The sequence below is a fragment of the Protopterus annectens genome, chromosome 13.part0 (genome assembly GCF_019279795.1).
Source record: "Protopterus annectens isolate FY-2018-M chromosome 13.part0, PAN1.0, whole genome shotgun sequence".
Taxonomy (NCBI): Eukaryota; Metazoa; Chordata; order Ceratodontiformes; family Protopteridae; genus Protopterus; species Protopterus annectens.
The window spans coordinates 636,584,452-636,604,976 of NC_056747.1; the positions used below are offsets into that span (position 1 = coordinate 636,584,452).

The window sequence follows — 20,525 nt, forward strand, 5'->3', positions numbered from 1 at the left end:
TGGGTCTACTTCGAAGGCCGACTTTTAAAATCCAGAGACGAGAAAGCAGACAACCACAGAAAACAGACATCCTGGAACACTGACTTCCAACTCTAGGTAGGTAACCACTTGGCCAAAACACAAACAAATAAATAATTAAACCCACTGATGAGTGGGGGCTTTGCCCCCCAACTAAACATACCAACTCAGAGGCTGCACTACCGCGGGGGTAAGGAGCAAAGTTCAACACGTTGGCAAGTGGTCACTTGCCTGGAGATGGAAATCAGTGTTCCAGGATGTCGGTTTTATATGGTTGTCAGCTTTCTCATCTCGGGATTTTAAAAGTCGGCCTTCTGGTATTTCAGTCTTCTGAAGTAGACCTCTACTACTATGTATAATTCTTTTTTTTTTTTTTTATCTTAATACTTTGTCATATAATTCTTCCTCTTGAGCTAAAGCTTATCACCTCATTAACAAAGTTTATAATGCCTTGAGGAGGACATTCTTAAGTCCACTGGTCAACTGACCTATGTCAGTTTATCTTACAGGACAATGACGTTGTTTGTGTCTTTCGGCTTTTCCCGGTTAGGGGTCGCCACAGCGGAACTCCGGTCCGCTAATGATTGGCAGTAGATTTTTTACGTGCTGAGTTTGCCAGCCCTGACGCACAACCTTCAACGAAAGTACGCCCATTCATGCATGTTTACACACAGAAGACACTCTAGCTAAGAATCGAATGGTGCAACGTCTTGCTGTGAGGCGACAATGCTACCGCAGCACCACCACCGCAGTCTCTTACAGGACAATGACTATGAACTGCTAAAGCTTCATTCGTTAGTTCTAATTTTCCCCAGTTAGCATCTGTCTACTGTGTCTCTCTGAGAAATTCAGTTAAACAGTCAGTGCCCCCCCAGAAAGTGTTATTTCTACCTAGCAGGTTAATCACCAAAGAGGATACATAGGGAAAGGAGGAGGATTCCCAGGTCTAGTGAGTGTTTTACATTTGCGTCACCTTTCAAATAATGTAGAGCTAACTCAGAACCACTTTTTCTTTTTTAATCTTTTTTTTTTGTTCCTCAAGGAGAACTCTGACTGAAGACAAGAATGTGTTTAAATTTTAACAAATCAAGCAGTTATCATAATGTTGGTCCAATACAAGCAAACTGCATACATATACTGCTTCACTACTTTTGGTTCAGTCACAAGGAATGCATCTTTAGATTATGGGAAGGTCAAATGGGTCCACAAAAAGTAGTTCAATCATAATTTACTTTCAGCTTAAATTGACATTTGTTAAAGGAGTAAAAGTTTCTTCATTGACCAAGAAACTGGTTTGTAACAGAGCCTAGAAATTCAAATTGTAGGGGAAAGAATCAAAAAATAAGATACACCATCATTTTATGCACAGGGCATATCCTGAAGTTAATGAAAGTATGTTTAAGAATAATCCTTACATCTTCTGCTCTCCAGACTTTGATAGTCCGGTCCTGTGAAGATGAGAAAATGAGGTTATCTCCACCCCATTTTAGACAGGTTACAGACTGTGTGTGTCCTGTTAATATTTTACAGCACTGTCCCAATACTGTGTCCCAGATTCGAATAGTACAGTCTTTGGAAGCACTGGCCAAGAAACGGCATTCAGGATTCCTAGAAACAAAATTAAAAAATAAAAAATCAGTATAATATTCTTGCATAATTAAAGAAAGACAAAACATTTCTTTTCATAAATCCATATTCACTGCTGAACCAAAGTTACCGTCTTTAATAATGCACATTCTGAGATTCTATGGTTGGGCCATCAGTAAGTGAAACAGCCTAATGGCATGTAAAAGCATTGAGAAACTACTCCTAACCAGAGAGGGAGAGAAAATGTGTCAGAATAACCTCAAACTACACCAAATGGTGTAGGCTGCACACCTGCCTAACATTTTTAGAGTACTTCAAAGAAACAGTTTCTAACTTTTCAATTCCATTCGCTGACTGTAATTATAAACAATGGAGCCTTAGCCAACCAAATCACTTAAGCATTTCATCCCTTTACAGATAAAACTACCCAAGAGAGGCTGCGGTGGTGCAGCGGTTAGCTGTGTCACCTCACATCAAGAGATTCTCCTGCTCGATTCTCGGCTGGAGCGCCTTCTGTGTGGAGCCTGCATGTCCTCCCCATGGTTGAGTGACGTCTAAAGACATGCAGGTAGGTGCATGCATGAATGGGTGTGCCTTCTTTGAAGGTTAGGCGTCGGGCTGGCAACTCGGCATAGTAAAAATCCACTGCCAATCATTAGCGGACCGGAGTTCCGCTGTGGCGATCCCTAACCGGAAAAAGCCAAAAGAAGACAGATAAAACTACCCAAGGATATTATGGAAATATACCTCAATGAAATAAATGAGACTTCAGTTTGTATTTTGTTTTAAGAATGTAGCAGGTATACAAGTTTCTAGATTATTGACATTTCATTATAGAAGTATGATAAAGCATATCCTTTTCTTCACTTTTACTTTCACTAGTTCAACTCTTTACTCCTGACTGAATACAGCTATCATACTAGTATAACAAAAACCATGTGGGTGGCTTATGCTCAGTCATAATAATGCATTAACTTAACAGGGGCAGCACAAGCAAAAAGTACCCCCAGCCCCTTGGTTCATTTCTGAATGTATGGCAGCTATAGCTGCAAACTTAAAGAAAGAAAGAAAAAAACACATTCCCCAAGCCCAGTTAAAGGTGCAGAAAACTAAAAAAACTTTCTTGGCATGGGGTTAAAGGGTTGCAGTTTCAGAATAAACACAATGACGCAAACCATGTCCACACTGCCCAGTCTACAAGGCACCAGCCTTTGAGGTGGCAGGCCTAAGACTCCAGGCTACAGGAAGGAATAATTTCCTCCACAGTGATCTGCAGTGAAACTGTTTTAGTCATCAGAAAATGGAGTATGCATTCTCTCAAAAGCATGGGAACAGTAGACTGTCATTTTTTCCTACATTTTTTGAGATAGAAGAAGAGTTCTATGGAACACTGGCACATGACATCACTTGTATTAGTTCTGCTATTTGTCAGTATTTTGGTTACTTTTTACTTTAAATTTAAGCACCATAAAAAGCTATGCCTGAACCACTGACGGGAAGCTTTTTTGTATTTTTATTTTTACTTGCTAATATGAAATTTTTATTTTCGCTTGCTAGTATGAAAGACAACATAAAAAGATGTCTGCAAGCTAAGGAAGAAAAATGTAAACCTGGCCAACAGCTTTTGGTGACTGAACAGCTTTAGGCAGCACACAGACTCCATAAAAGGTGCTGTATGAAAGAAGCAAACTTATTTTAAACACGTTTGATGTATTTGCAGAGAGTATAAATTTAGACAGTATTGTCCACAGCAATGCTCTATTGTGCTTAACATACAAGCACAATTGACTACTTTTAAGGATAAAAATACCACGTACATCTGCCTTCTACATGATCTTTATTCCCATGCGTAAAATTAATTTGTGTTTGTCTGCAGCGTGAATACCATTTTAATGTAGATAGTGTATATTGGTTCTTCAACAAACTATTTTCATTTTGACTCTTCAGTCATTAATGACTTCCAAACTCCCCTTCCTCCTTGTATCATGGTCTTGACTGTCAAAAGTGACATGTCCAGCAGTGCTCATGGAGATTTTTTGCTCTCACATTATTTTATTTCCACCAGCAAATTATTTTATTCCTTTGTGGAAGCTAGTCTCTGTACACTAACTGATGGCAATTATTTTCCACTAAGTGTTGTCAAAGGAAGAGGTGGGATACACTTCAGCAGTGATAACTGCTAGTTTGTCTGACATACAGCACAAACCAATTCTAGCTATGTTGTTTTTCTTTTTTATTTGCAGAAGATGAGCATGCAAAGAGGATGTATAGAAAATAAGTACTTTTTTAAGATACTGTTTCATTTAATGCTTACAGATTATGAAGACTACCCCTATCTGAGCTCAATTCAGTACTTACTGTTTAAAGTAGAATCAGAAGAAGGGGAGAGTGTCCCATTATACACACAGCCATGGTAGTGCTTGTGCCCCCACTAGCACTTTTGAAATGAAGGCATGTGTGTGTGTAGCCCTAGCTCCACCCCAACTGGCTGACGTGTGCACCAAAGTTACCATAGAGATGCCCTATGTCTTCTTCCCACACACACATCCAGGAGGGCTACTTTCACTGGCAAAGTCCATCACAACCCAGTGGCCAGTGATACTGTGCAAGCCTCCAATGCACGAGAGATCAGCCAGATTAAAGCCACCATCTCGCTCCCCCAGGATAGGTTAGCATGAATAAAACATTCAATCCCAATTCCCCTGCTCGGCTCTTCCAGCACTTCAGCTACTGTTCAACCTCGGCTGGCTCATAGTCAGGGCTTTACCCGTACACTATGCAGCCAGGTTCTTGTAAACAGGTTAATTTTATTTGCATCTAGCAGTTCTATCATATAAACACATAATGTGTATTCTTTTCTGTTTTGTTTAGCAAACCAATACTGTTTGGGTCTGTTTCATAAAACACACCTGAACATTTCCATGGAAAGCAAACACAGATAGCAATGGAAAAAAAAACAGACTTGTGATTGTATTGTGTTATGCACCTGTATGAGAGACTATATTTTGGGATCCTGGATAAGCAACTATGGCTCTGATCTGCTCCTTTTTGGAAGGTGGTACACTTTAGTGTACTCTTTGTGTAAAGCTGCAAAAATTTAGCCACATTACTGCTCAGCTTAACACTGTCTTAAAAAAGTAGATATTGGTAAGAAAAGAAGTCCATTACCTGACTAATATGAGAGTTAAAAAAAACAGGACAGTCATCACAGTGAATTACAGGCAATTTGACTTTGTGCTTCAATCTGCCATTACCCAAGAACATCAACTGCATACTTTCTTTTCACTATATAGTTACCCAAAGCAATTAACCACAGGCATTGTTTCACAGATGCAAATGGCAGCAAACTTAACACCACTAAACTTTTTCTTGCCTTAGTTACAAAAATATATATTTTTCAAAAATTAAACATTTGTATTCTTCAATCCTACAATCATTAGATTTACCAAAGACTACCAAACTATTGTATTTCATTCTGATGTAAAAACAAATCTGAAAAATGTATTGTATTTCAAAATATACAGTTTTAGCTCTTTAAGCCTGTGTATACAGGCCTTACTTTCAAGCCAAGTTTATTCTTCTTGTAACATTTCTTTGCCGACTTTTTGAAAATGATCTTATGTACATATAAACACACACACACATATCTGCATACACAACCACACACACACATATGTACAAGTACACATACATACAAACGCACACGTTAACCAGGTAACTGCAGTGAAGAGTCCCATTTCAGTGACAACCTGGTACCACTGTTTGGTTAAATGATTTGCTCAGCATCACGCCTTTTGAATGACTTGCTCACAGTCACACAGTAGGCAAATGTTGGTAGGAGGAGTCAAACCCTGTACCTTGTGCTACAAGAAGCAGATCATTTACTGCTCGGAGCTCTAGTTTTTCTGGCCAATTGCCAGATTATTCACCAGTTTACCAATTATCCACATACTGGGCCCCCATCTTATCTTAGTCAGTGCTGTGTCTAGTGATATCATAATACTTACGTGCGATCTAACATGACTGATCATAATCAACACAAATTTGTTTGTTTTACTTGCTATTGAAAAACAGCGCTATATAAAGAACGGTTTGTGGTCTACAACTGTTCAAAGATCTCTTTCATATTCCTCCTGTTAACATTGTGTCTCTGAAGAACCACACATTCAAGCATTTGTTTCCCCAGTACCATCCCTTTACAACTGGAAAACTACTACTGAGCCACTACTAATGGTATCTGATGGTACTGTTTATGGAACCAACCTATGGACAACTTCACAACTGATGCTACAACATAAAAGTAACGTATTCCTCAATCTTTTAAAATAATATTTTACTCAAAATTAGAACTGGTTTCATTGTACAACCTACAAACACGTTACATCTTAAATCACACAGAGTTTTGAAATAACACATGAACCAAACTGCTTATAGCCAATATACAGCTTTAATTTTTCTACTTCCTTTTCCATCTCTTTTCAATACTTCCCTGTTCTATTTTTCTGATCCAAATCTTTCTACTCTCTTCTTTTTTTTCCAAATATTTTTATTTTTCTTCTTCTCTTGTTTTGTTTGCATATTTATTTATTTGACATTTGCTTACCGGGGCGGTCTGACTGGGTTTACAGAACCCAATTTCAGCAGAGGCTTGGGGATTAAAGCTCCACATATGGTACAGTACAAATACAATATAATCCAATGCAATAAAAATTACATTAGAAATACTATACAAAAAATAAGTTGAAAGAACAAACTGCTACAAGATGTTGCAATCTATTACTACACATCTAGACAATTCTACACAGTTAAAACACTACAGACAATAATAGTCATTCTCACCATACATGATGTAGACCGTGTCCAAAAATAGTACGTAGGTCGTGCAGTGTGTGACATTGACTATTATAGTACATGCAAAATAGAATGTTAGCTTCAGTTAGGAAAACAGCAGAAAGTTAGTGAGAGAGAGTTAAGAAGAATAGAAGCAATAAAGTCTGAGCAGTAGCTTAAGGATATGGTATAGAAACAGAGAAGGGGTTAGAAGAGCCTTAGGCTCTTGCAGCCTGTGAGGGACTGAAATGTGACAGAAGAGGAAGACCTGAGCATTAGGCAGGCGTTATGCAGTAGCAGAGCCATGTATGTTTGAGATGATTTTTTTTAAAGAGGCTTTGAAATGGGTTAGGCCAGGCATAGACCTGGTAGCTAGAGGTAGTGAATTCCAAAGTATAGAGACAGAGTATGAATACAGAGAGCTACAAGGTTTTCTTGTGGGTTTTGAGATAACCAAGAGATTTTTGTCAACTGATCATAGGGATCAATTTTTTGTGTACGGTGTGACTAGACTGGCTAGTGCAGAGCAGGCAGTAGGCTTGAAAATAAGGTTGTGCAAGGTGGACAGGTCAATAAATGCAAGTTGATTGGGGAGTTCAAGCCAGATTAATTCTAGGAGTGGTTTACAGTGGTGTGTGTGATATTTAGAGTTTTTCAATTTCATATTTCAATTCCAGTCATTTTACATGCCACAATACAGTTACTCTGCAGAAGGGTTACAATCATATTTAGGTACATCTTGTTGCAAGAGAATTTTCAGTGTTACAACAAAATACACAAAACATAGATAATACTGTATATACAATATATACAATAAGTGCTACAGAGAATCAACTTCTGATTAATATTTGTGTCACAGTATACATACAGTTCATAATTTCTACATATGAGGTTTGGATCTAACACACATGAAAGAATATGTCTTATGTCCTTTTCAGTTTACATTCAAAATAATTTGTCATTTCTTGTCTATCTATTCTTTTAAAATATTATCCATGAGAAGACTCTAGTATTCTAGAAAACAGGAACGCTTACCTTGGTTATTTGTTACCAATTTATGTGCAGATATAAACTTTATTGCCATACTTCTGAAGCCCTCCCATGACATTTTGTTTCAATCTAACCAGTTCTGAGTAATGTGCAATTTTACTACTAAGAAGAGGGTAATTAGAGTATGCAGATTAAGTTTGGGTAACTTTTGAGAGGTAATATGCAAAACTGCAAATCCCCATGATAATGTGGATTTTTGATACCCCATCTTCTCTAGTCTCTCAGTGAGCACTATAATTTATAAGTACATTTACAGCTCCAGAAGATGTGGAACAGGTCTGCTATTTGTGAGTAAACAGCACTGACAATTTGGTGACACTTCCGAGCTGAAATTGTGGAGGATTTCTGGGATGAAGTAATCATTGTTAGTCATCATTAATTGAGTATACATGAGTTTATTAAAAGGGATTAATTTTAATGTTGTTTTGATAGATTTAGATTTTTGCTTTTCAGTAATTTGAGGTTTTCAACAAGTATTCTGAATACAGAACAAATGTTTGATATAGTACAGTTTTGTACCTACCATAAATGTAGATGTCCGAACTGGATAGCATCTGCAGTCATAACAACTGGGTTGTCCCTCTGTTTTGTGAAAGGTAGGTGGATTGCCTGGTTTAGGGACACTCTGGATACCACCTAGCATAATTTTAGGATTAGTCCTCATGTCCTCATTGTCTTGGTGGAAGATTAGGAAACTGCCACTGGCATTAGGGGCCTGAAGTTCAGAAACCCTCCTTGATTGTCAGTGCAGTAGGAAAGCAAGCAGGAGAAGATGCCAGAAGGTCCTGTTGTTGCTGCTGTTCAAAAGATGCAGTGTCAACTTTTCTAGCACTTTTCTCAAACAAATCCCAAGCTGGCAGTTGGTTTCCTAGGAGGTTTTTACATTCTTGATCCTCTGGAGTCTGAGGGCCTGTAGAGGATGTGAGAAGACAGGTGGATCAAAGCTGTATTCTGCTGAAATAGCTGATGCATGTATCTTGATGGAGGAATAGGACAGGCCTATATGTAATGCAGTGTGGAAACCAAGAGATGCCATGATGCCATGAAGCCCAAGGCCTGCAGAGAACTTTTCTTGCTGTTAGCTTGCTGTGGTTTGTTAATATTAAAGCAGAGTAAGCATTTGTGAACTAGAAGTGGCCTGGTTGAGGGGGTTTAACAGGCACTGACTTAGTAGATTTGCTGCTTTTAGCCCTGGCGAAGGCCTTAATAGACATGGCTGCAGGAGGCCCTGCTTGAGAAAGACAGAAGAAAAATGGCGCCGCTGATGCCTTTACCCCGCTAAGACCAGCAGATGAGCGTCGGTGAAGCGCGTATCAGCCGGACCCGACTTTGGAATCCCGATGGGCTGGGCCTGGCCTGACAGGAGAACAAACCAACCAGTTGTTATGACTGCAGATGCATCCATGAAGGACATCCAAGGGACACTATTAGCCTATATGTATTAGTTAGCATTTTTTTCTTAAAGTTAGTAAATTCCATAATGTATTGCATGTATTTATGTCTATTGTTTATTTGAAACTCTCCTATTATTTAAGTGCATGGTTCTGTAATTTGCCTTAACATTATGATGTATCCTTTTGGAAGGTTAAGGACATTCCTTGTGTCCATTAAAGATTTTTTCCGATGTCTGTAAATATCCCAAACATTACATTTCTTAATGAGTGGATATTTGTCCAAGTTTATCATCTCATTATTTAACCTGAGGTTTGGAATCAGTTGTAGTGGTTGTAACAGGATGTAAGTATTTTAAGTTGAGTGCTTCAATCATTTTTTGAAATCGAGTTATTCTATGTCTTAATGAGATATAAAATATGCTATCCTTTATGTTGCCCTGATTTATAAATGGAAGGACTTTGGGATTAATTTTACTGTTTTTGACATAGTCATACCATAATTTAATTCATAGTGGACACCATTCTTTACCCTTGCAATTATATTCAGCAACTTGAATGGTCCTGTTTGAACATATTATATCATAATACAAGTTAAAGTCAGGTAGCCCCAGTCCTCCCTTTTCCTTAGGATACATTAACGTCTGATAGTTAATTCTTACAGTCTTAGGGTACCAGACAAACTTAGCTAAAGCTACATTTAGTTTTTTAAGAGTTTTTTCTAAACTATTAAATTTGATGCATTGAGATGAAACAATAGCCTTGCCAGAATATTCATTTTTAAAATTGCTTTCTAAAAAAAGTATAGTTTCATTTTCCCCATCTCTGGATATCCTGTTTAGTGTCTGCCCATATCTCTAGTAAATTACTCTGCATGAATAGTTTTGGGTTATGCTCAAAGGATATTCCCAAGTATTTTAGTGAGTATTTTATTTCCGAATCAGGAAAATATGATTCAGTGTGACCTAATCGATTGAGATAGAAAATTAGGGATTTTGTGGGATTATTTTCATAGTTTGAAACTTTTGAGAAGCTGTTAAGAGTCTAGGATTTTGCTCAAGTCAGTGTTAGGGAGTGTGAAATATACGTTTAAATCATCAGTAAAGGCTGTTAGAGCAATTTTACTATTAAAAATTTCTGGGATATGATGGTACATGTTTTGGGTTATGAGTAAAAATAGAGGTTCTACATGTAAGTTAACAACGTATGGAGATAGACATCTTTGTTTGGTCCCATTTAGAATTTTAATTGGATCTGAATTTGTTTTATTAATGTACAGAATTGTGCAAGTGTTCTCATATAAAATTTGTATTATATTTGTAAATTTCTGTGGTATATCAAAATAGGGCAGTACAGAAAATGAAATGTTTAGGTTTACTTTGTCAAAGGCTTTACATGCATCTAAAGCAAGGGCATAAGTGGGGTTTTTATTTTGTTTAGTTAGCAAGATCATTGTATCTAACGTTAATGTGTTATCACTTGTCTCCCTACCATTCATGAATCCTGACTGCCCGGGTGATATTATGTCCGGTAATACTTTTCTTCAGTCTGCCTGCAAGCAATGCAGCTAGAATTTTGATGTCTAGATTTGTGAGAGAAATTGGTCTGTAGTTTCCTGGGTTTTTATCATCAGATTTTCCTTTAGGCAAAGAGACTGCCTTTGAATTATTTAAATATAAATCTGCAACTCTACATTCTCATATATAGCTATGGATTTTCAGTAAAAGTTTTGATATTTTTGTCCAAATGATTTATAAAACTCAGCAGTATAACCATCAAGTCCAGGAGCTTTACTTGTTTTCAGACTATTTATTACTGAAAGGATTTATTTTTGCGTGAAAGGTGCCTTAAGTATATCCTTTTGTGTCTGCATGCATTATATATAATTCTTTTTGTAAGTTATTGATTTGTTCTTCCAGTACTGAATTCAAGGGTTTTTTTTATTGATTCTTCTATTTCAATTATTTTTTTTTCTTTTAGTTTTGTCTGTTTTCTCTTTATATATTTTTTATAGTACGATGCTTTTTTAATCAAAATTCCCATAATCTTTGCTTTACTTGCTGCCATTGAATATCATAGGGAATACATCTATCAGTGTTAAGTCACGATCGAGTTAATCTAATATGTTCTTAATTTCCTGTATTAAATCCTTTTTCTGCAGTAAGTTCAGATTTAGGGACCAGTTTATACCCCCTGTTTTCAGGCTTAGATCACAGGCCATCTTATTTTAACTGTAATCTTTGAGTGGTCTGAAAAAAACATAGGTTCTATATAATAGTTTATTTCTACCTTTAGTAATATTTCCAATAACAGAAAGAAGTCTAATTTAGACCATGATTTATAACATTGGGAGTAGTATGTGAATTTTACTGTAGATGGGTTATTACTTCTGTAGCAATATGGGTCGAGCAAGTTAAAATCTGTTTTTAGATCATTTATCAATATGGAAGCTTGGGTGTTATACGTTTTGCTTTTACTTCTTCTGTTATGGGGTCAATTATTGCATTCTAGTCGCCTCCTATTATATAGAAGTAGTTTGGAAATAGAGTTAGGATGCTATAAATTTCCATGATAAAATCTTGTTGTTTCGCACACGGACTATACAGGCTCAAGACAAGAAGTAGATAGACTATAGAGCTTTTAATTGAAAAATAGCACCGTCTTCCATTTATATCAGAGTCATGCTGAATAATCAGCTCTTTGAATGAGTTTTTAATTAAAAGTGCAATCCCCTTGCTGTTCGTTTAGTTACCTGACGCTATTATTGTTTTTATCCATTTTTTTCTCTCTCTCTTTCACCCAGTCTTCCTTTAACATGTTCCTTGTATAAATATAACATTTGCGTCTGATTTAAAAGCTAAATGCATTAGTAGTTTCCTTTTCTTTTTGTCTTGTATCCCTTTCACATCCCATGAGTCAGTTATCCACATCCCTTTTTCTTACTGTTTTTCCCTTAATGTTAACTTGTTTTGTTGTCTTCTTCTTGTGTTCATATGAATATTTTTTTATAGTGTCAGCAAGTGTTTCTCTATTCATGAAGCATTTAGTCTTCCAACTCTATCCCTGTGCCTACCCACAAAACTACCATGTCTGGAAGAGGTTAACAGTTTATAACCAAGAGGTATGTTTCTTTTTTTTTCTAAGTAAGGATTTGACATTTTTCACTACCTCCATTTAATTGCTGTTGTGTCTTTCGGCTTATCCCGGTTAGGGGTCGCCACAGCGGAACTCCGGTCCGCTAATGTTTGGTAGTGGATTTTTACGTGCCGAGTTACCAGCCCTGACGCACAACCTTCAATGCTCATTCACGCATGTCTCCACACAGAAGACGCTCTAGCTGAGAATCGAACGGGACAACGTCTTGCTGTGAGGCGACAACGCTACCGCAGCACCACTACCGCGGGATACCTCCATTTAATAATTTTTCCAAAACCTTTATATTAAAAAATCACTCACTAGGTATACTAAGATAAGCATATCCTACCTGACTTACCTTTCTTGACCCACGTCTTTGCATTTAAAGGTATTGCCCAAATTAAATAATGTTCATTTTAAGCTGTACTTAACTTTGACTATTTAATAGTTTACCCTATTTTCGTACTTTTGTATTTCATTTTTTCACCGAGTTAAATGTTTGCAATATACTGTTTCTTGACTTGCAATTTTCATGTGATTTAGTACACCAAGAAACAGCAGTAACATTAACATCAACCCCTACTTCTCATTTAGGATAGTTAACATATATACAAAAGATAGTTAAAATATATACAATACTGATTCTTGATCATTATTTGGAACAACAACCATAGACCATAAACATTTTGCAAGATTTCAGTACTTTGCCGTTTCATGTCTCACCATCTTACCGACCATTTGAATACCCTAAGTGTCTAGGAAGACCGTCCATATCAATCTATTTTTAGATGCAACAAAAGAGTAGTAATAGTATCGAGAGGCATTTCATAATAGAATAAAGGTATCTGTAGAGGTTTAACAATATTCAAGCATCAAATCACTTGTTTCCCAGTGCTTTAACAAACAGAAATGTAACCTATCAAGACAGCTGTACTGCCTTTAAAATTAGATTCATATCAAAGAAATGCTATTTCTTGACATTTAAATCTAACACAAGAAAAAGTCTGCTATAGTTTGGAATTACTTGTATCAACCAGCATAAGGAACATAATATATGTAATTACTATTGCGCTTCTTCATAAGCATGAATTATGTCATGCTTGCCCCATTAAAAGTGGGCTCTTATCATGTTTTCCCTTCTTTTTAGGATGTGTGTCACAAACTGGCTTTTTTTATTTATCGGACCTCTCAAGTATACAGAAATACAAATTTCAGATTTTTTTTTTAACCATCAGTATTTTACAAGTAGTTTCTAATACACACATATAGTATAACCAATACTTTATAATCACTAAAATTTCAGTCTGGGAATGACAGAATTGGTAACAGTAATTACTTAGTTTACGTGTTTCTTGCATATCTGTAATAGCAACAGTAAAAGAATTATTATTCTATAACATTCTTTTTCCCATGATTGATTTACAGTCTAAAAATTCCTTCCTATAGAAACTGAAGTTACAAGTTCTGGAGCATTTACTTTAGCCATATGTAAAATCCTTTGTGGTACAACTGTATAACTTGCTTCTTAGACAGAAGCTATTGGTACTCCAGTTATTGCACATTTTTGTTCCTTCTAATCTCTTTTGTAGTTGCTACTCACTTACCTCATCCTATAATTTCTTTCTATATTTTAATTAAATATTATAAGTTGCTATACAGTAACCAATGCTCTTGTAATGTTCTCAGTCTTAACAAAAAAGTAATTGTTTTCTAAAATAGCCTTTATGTGTAACTCTAATTTTCACAGTTATATTCGTTAGTTTTGTTAATAAACTGGAGCTTTTCTCCCCGTGACTCCACTGAATTTATTTTTTTTAGTTCAGATGTATTATCCTGGTCAACAAATGTAACAAACACATATTACTTCCTACAATTTTTTTCCACTCCTTTTTAAAATTTGGTACAGTTATATGAAATGTATATTTAACATACATTTAGTGGGTTTCCTCTAGGTGCACTAGTTTTCCTCCCAAATTCCATTAACATGCAATAGACAGAGTGGACACTCTAAAGAGGCCATAGGTGTGAGTGCGCATGCAAGTGTGTAATGTGGAAGAACAGCCACAGCAGGGCAATGGCAGTGTAAACCTTGGTTCTAGATGATTGTCACTGTTCTGGTGACACCTCGACCCTATGTGCAAAAATGGGGAAAAACGGATTGTGGATGGATGGCTTTAACATACATTTAGAGTAAATTCTGTATAGCATATTTAGGTAGTCATGAGCAGAGATATATATTTTTTCTTATTAGGAGACTACAAGTGGTTACACCACAGGGGGAGTCCAAAAACTTTAATCTAAGCAACCCCAAGTTAATCCACTATAATTTTTATCTACAAAGCATCTTTACAACAGAGTATCTTGGTGTGAGCATTACATAATCTTACCAATTTATTTATTTTTTGTGAGCTTTTCCTAAGTAAACCCTCTTCTGTCGAAGCATTTACTGAGTTAAAAGTTACCAAACTCAATTAAACTGCAAAGAAACAATGATAAGGGTTGCAAAATATTCTGTTATTGAAACTGCAGAGAAAATTATGAAGTTATCATGGTGTGCCCTTCTTGTGACACCTCCACCCCAAAAACTGAAAGACAAACTGGATAGGGGATAAAGCCCTGCCTATGGTGCAGGCAACCCGAGTTTGATTAACTGCTTGAGAACCTAATAGCACTAGCACAAGAGGATGAGTATGCCCATTCTGGGGGGTGGAAGTAAGGGCAGAACAGGGATATAAACTGCCCCAATCTCTCAGAGGAGGAACAGTGGTGTAAAGAGCATGGGGGTGGGCTTTTGGCTCACCAAACCACCACTTGTTGGCAGCCTTCAGTATGGAGTGAATGGAAACACGAACTTGTATGGGGGAAGGCATGGTGGGTGGCAGCCTTCAGTATGGAGTGAATGGAAACACAAACTTGTATGGGGAAAGGCATAGTGGGTGCTTATGATGATACCAGGTAACTCATCCCCCTGCCAGGGGATGCAATCTGCCTCTTTACTCTAAATCCAGGGCAGGCTTTGCCACTGCAGTTCTGCAGGGCCTCATAGCCTCTCCTAATGCTGTTTAGCTCCAGCCCCCCAACCATAGCTTTGGGACTCAACCCAAATGTAATGACTGCAACAGTGAAACACGAAGAAAGTACAGTTTTGTACCTACCATAAATGTAGATGTCCGAGAGGAATGCATCTGCAGTCCTTACAAATGGGTTGTCCTGTCGTCAGGCAGCCCTTCGGTCGGCCGGATTCCAAAGTCTGGGTCCGGCTTCGGCTGGTGTCGCACTTCACCCGACGTCATTGCGGCAGTTTTCGGGTATAAAGGCATCAGCCGACGCCATTTTCCTCAGTGTTTCTTGCCCCAGATGCCAGGTGCCCTCTTGGTAGGTTAAATTTGGATAAATGCCAAAGTTTCCAAATAATAGAGAGCAAACACACAAAATAAACATGTATGTACATATATACAAACAAATACACCATAATAGATCCCCAAGCTAGCTGAAGATTGGTAAGTACCCTAGGAGTACCTCAGAGGGAAGGAGGAGGGTAATCCCGACTGCAGATGCATTCCTCTCGGACATCTACATTTATGGTAGGTACAAAACTGTACTATGTCCTTCAAGGATGCATCTGCAGTCCTTACAAATGGGTAGAATACCATAGCTAAACTAGGGAGGAGGAAATGAGAATAGATTATGGTGTAGTCAGGATCCCTTGCAAAACAGCAGTGGCAAAGCCAGCACGGGATCTAGAGTATAGAGGTAAGTTATAATGCTTGGCAAATGTATGCACGGAGGTCCAAGTAGCAGCCTCTATAATGTCCTTGGTAGCCACTCCTCGTAAGAAAGCTGTGGTAGTGGCTGTGGCCCTTGTGGAGTGAGGCCTGATGTTCTCTGGAGTTTTCTTTCCATGGTAGGAGTAACAAAATCTAATGCAATTTCCTATCCATTTGGAGATTGTCTGTTTAGAAATTGGTTTTCCTTCTTTTCCTGTTGCATAAGCTACCAGAAGCTGGTCAGTTCTTCTATTGTTTTTTGTCCTGTCCAGGTAGTAGCGTAATTGCCTGTGTACATCCAAGGTATGTAAAAGCTTTTCTCCCCTGTTCTGTGGATTGGGGAAGAATGTAGGAAGGTGGATAGCCTGATTTAAAGAGACTCTGGATACCACCTTAGGCATAAATGTAGGATTTGTTCTCATGGACACTATCTTGATGGAAGATCAGGAAGGGTTGTACTGCCATTAATGCTTGTAGTTCAGAGACCCTTCTTGCTGAAGTTATTGCCAGCAGGAAGGCAGTCTTCCAGGATAAGTATTGCAAGTCTGCTGTAGCTGCTGGCTCGAAAGGAGGCAGAGTCAGTTTTCTAGCACAAAGTTCAAGTCCCATGCTGGCAATGGAGGTTTCCTGGGAGGTTTTACATTTTAATTCCCTCAGAAACTGTCTGAGCAGAGGATGCGAGAAGACAGGAGGATCCAAGCTGTATTGTGCTGAAATAGCTGATGCATGTATCTTGATGGAGGAATAGGACAGGCCTGTGTGGTAGAGCTCAGCCAAGTACTCCAGGATGTTGGCTATGTTCACCAGTGTCACATCTTGCCCTTTTGCAGTGCTCAAGATGAGATATCTTTTCCATTTTGCTGCATAATTCTTTCTTGTTGAAGGTCTACGAGCCTCCAGGATTATGTCCTTAACCCTTTGGGATAAATTTGTGCTAATTTCTGTCATGTAATGTTCCAGGCAGTTAGTTGCAGAGTTTTTAGGCTTGGATGCAGAATGTTGTAGTTGTTCTGTGTCAGCAGTAATGGGATCAGTGGTAGTTTCCATATTTGTTCCCTGGACATGCTCCTCAGTAGTGGGTACCAATGTTGTCTTGGCCAGTCTGGGGCTATCAGAATGATCCTCGGACGTTCCTCTTTGATCTTGAGAAGCACTTTGTGCATCAAAGGAAGTGGTGGGAATGCATATGCTGTCATGCTTTTCCAACTGAAGGATAGGGAGTCCACCTTCCAAGCAAGTGGGTGGTAAGTCCTTGTGCAGAATTTCTTCAACTGGTGATTGTATGGGGATGCAAACAAGTCTATTTGTGGCAATCCCCATTTTCTTGTGATGGCTTTGAAGATGTCCGGATGCAGCATCCATTCGTGGGCATCTGTTATAGTTCTGCTTAATATGTCTGCTAGAATGTTTTCCTTCCCTGGAACATAAATTGCCTGTAACTGAAGGTTGTAACCCAGAGCCACATCCCATAGGTCTAGTGCCAGCCGGCAAAGGGGGTATGAGTGTGTGCCTCCCTGTTTGTTGATGTACCACATAACTGTGGTGTTGTCTGTCCTTATCAACAGCTGGCCTTCGTGGAGAAGAGGTCTGAATGCCTGGATTGCCAATTTTACTGCCATCATTTCTTTTAGATTTATGTGCAGATGCAGTTGGTCTTGAGTCCATAGGCCTTGAATGCACTTGTCCATCATGTGTGCCCCCCAACCGAGGTCTGAGGCATCTGTCGTGATAGTTTGTCTTGGATGACCTTTGATGAAGGGCAGTCCTGTGTGATTGACAGGCCTGTGCCCACCATAAGAACTCCTGTTTCAGGCATGGGATCATTGGAATTTTGGTTTCCAGGCTGTGCTTGTGCTGAGACCACAAATTCTTTAGGTACCACTGTAGCTTTCTCATATGAAGCCTGGCATGAGGGACCAGAATTATGCAGGATGCCATGAAGCCTAGAGCTTGTAACACTTTTCTTGCAGTTAGATGGCTCTGCTTTGTTAATGCCAAAAAGTAGAGAGGAAGTTGTTCTTTCTTTTCTGCAGTTAGAAATGCCATTTGTTTGGATGTGTCCAGTTCTGCACCCAGAAAGGTTATTATTTGGGATGGAATCAGCCTTGACATTTTTGAATTGACTGTGTATCCCAAGGCTTGAAGCAGGTATATGACTCTTTGTAAGTCTTCTGTTAATTTGTTTTTGTTGTCCGCTTGTATCAGGCAGTCGTCCAGGTAGGGATAGATTTGAATCCCCTGAAGTCTGCAATGAGCGATTACTGATGCCAGGCATTTCGTGAACACTCTGGGCGCAGTAGATAAGCCAAAGGGCAATGCTGAGAATTGATAATGCTCTGATCCTGCAAGAAATCTGAGGTATCTTCTGCAAATTGGTCTTATGGGGACGTGCAGGTATGCCTCCTTGAGATCTAGAGTTACCAGCCAAGACTCCTTGCCCAGCATGGGAAGAAGCTGCTGTAGAGTCAGCATTTTGAATTTTGGAACAATGAGGAATGTGTTTAGAGCGGACAGATCTAGAATAGGCCTCCATTTGTTTTCTTTTCTTGGTACCAGGAAGAGCCTGGAGTAAAATCCCTTCCCTTGGCTCCATAGATGGTACCTTTTCCACAGCTCTCATTCTTAATAATTGAGATATTTGTTTTAGAGCTTCTGCCCTTTGAGTACGTGGTAGGTTTGGCATTCCTCTCTTTCCTGGTAGAGTATGGAAATGGAACCTGTAACCTTGGTCTATAGTTTGCAAAATCCATTTTCTCTTGTAATGCAGTGCCAGTTTCTTGAAAATAAGGTTAGCTTTCCGCCTAAGGGTGCTTCTAGTTGTTCCCTGGTAGGCGGTGTCAACGCCAAGTCACTGTGATTGAGTTGTTGTAGTGGTGGTGGCTGTGTCCGTGCCTCGTTGGTTGTTACCCTGCCACTGGCGACCCCTGTAGGCACCTCTGGTTTGGTTTCTGCCTCTAGAGCGCCTATTCCTGCCTCTTTGTGCCTTAGAGGACTCCGGAAAGGACCAATTCTTGGAGGGCCAATTCCTGCTAAACCTTGGAGGTTGAACTTGTAAGAAATCTTTTACGGTTTGCACAGATTTTGCTTTCTCTTCCATCTTTTTGAGAACCTGTTGTGCGGGGGCACCAAATAAATTAACCTTGTCCATAGGTGCATCCAAAAGCTTAGATTTGATATGGTCTGGTAATGCCTGTTCTTTCAACCATGCATGCTTCCTGATAACTGTGCCCGTCATGGCTGATCTAAAGGAAGCCTCCAGTGCATCATAGCCACATTTTAAAGAATGGTTACTAACCTGCTGAATGTTATGTAACATTTCTTGAACATACTTTTATCTAAAGATTCTTCAGAGGACAGCTTTTAGTCAACTGGTCAAGCATAAACTCTTGATATTGAATCATATGGAATTGGCAATTCAAAGCTCTAGCTGACAAAGTAGCAGAGGTGTAAACTTTTTTACCCCATCTCTCTAAGGACCTGGAATCCCTTTCAGAGGGGGTTTTTAGAAGAAGTAGCTGCTACAGCTTTAGGGTCCTGGGAGATAGTCTCTGGATCTGCAAAAGGGGCCTTATATAAGTGGTGATGAGTGTCCGGGACCCTGTAGTACCTATCTGGTTTAGCAGGAGCCGGAGGTAAAGTATCAGGAGAAGTGCAAGCATCATTAAATGCATCATCAACAACAGATAGAACTGGAGGAATAGCTAAAGGCCTATGCTGTGGTAAGTGTAGAAAGGTCCTAAAGCCTTTTTCTTGAGTCTGAGAAATCTTGGCCCTGCCACTGGAATTGTTCCCTCATAGCATGCAAGGTTTCCCCAAAGGAAAATTCCTCAGGAGGAGAAGCTGAAGGGATGGACTCCTCAGCATCGGAATCTTCGTAAGGAGAATAAGAAGCCTCAGGAGGATCAGAATGTTCTGAATCATCAGAAGAATCATCTGTGGCTACTGGCTCAGGGGGCTCTGCTCTAGGCCTCTTTTCTGGAGGAGGGAGAGAGGCCCTGTCTGGATGAGGCTGGGATCCACGGATTAAAGTGATGAGATCCTGTGCCAAAGAAAGCATATGGGAGCTGGTGCTGGGCCTGTGAGAGGGGGGCTTGGCAGGCACTGGCTTGGAAGTTTTGGCTGCTTTAGCCCTGGCAAAGGCCTTAATAGACATAGCTGGAGGAGGCCTAGCAGCTCCACGTGCAGCAGTAGAAATATCTAGTGGGATGGTGTCTGATAAATCCTGTGAAATCGCAACAGAAGGCTGGATTTCAGAAGCCGTTTCTACCAGAATGGAAGAGGCCTCGGTAGAAGGCAAGTTGTCGGCTGAAGAAAGAACCGCTTGCTTGGTTTCGGCCGAAACCGAGACACTCGCGGATTGCTTGGCCGTGGTTTCAGCCGAAACCGCGGACCGCGAGTGTCGGTCCTTTTCTTTGCGTTTTTTAGTTATTTGCATAGTCGGAGGATCTGACGGCATAATGTAGGCAAAATCGGAGCCGAAAATCTGTTCAGCAAAGTCCGAGCGATGTCTCAGCGTCCGCCGGTTAAAAGAAGCACAGGCTAGACAAGCTGCTACGTCCTGGTCTGGGCCTAAACAATGTATACAATAGGAGTGGAAATCTTTATGAGGTATTTGTTTCCCACAAGATAAACAGTTATTAACTTTCTCTGACATCGGCTGAGGCAAGAAAGAGTCCCCAACGGGGTACTTAGCTTTATAGAAGTAATCTCTGGATCTGACCGACCGGCACTTGCGAACAGCTTCTGC

At 39.3% G+C, this 20,525-nt stretch overlaps 1 protein-coding gene across 2 annotated transcripts in view; it reads right to left on the bottom strand.

Annotated features, from left to right (window-relative positions):
• NLE1 (notchless homolog 1) overlaps positions 1-20,525 on the bottom strand; it is a 691,532-nt gene that overhangs the window by 374,749 nt on the left and 296,258 nt on the right. For both annotated transcript variants that reach the window (XM_044054321.1, XM_044054322.1), the window contains exon 7: positions 1,434-1,626. In XM_044054321.1, the coding sequence (XP_043910256.1) occupies positions 1,434-1,626 (193 nt within the window). The remainder of the gene's footprint in view (positions 1-1,433; positions 1,627-20,525) is intronic.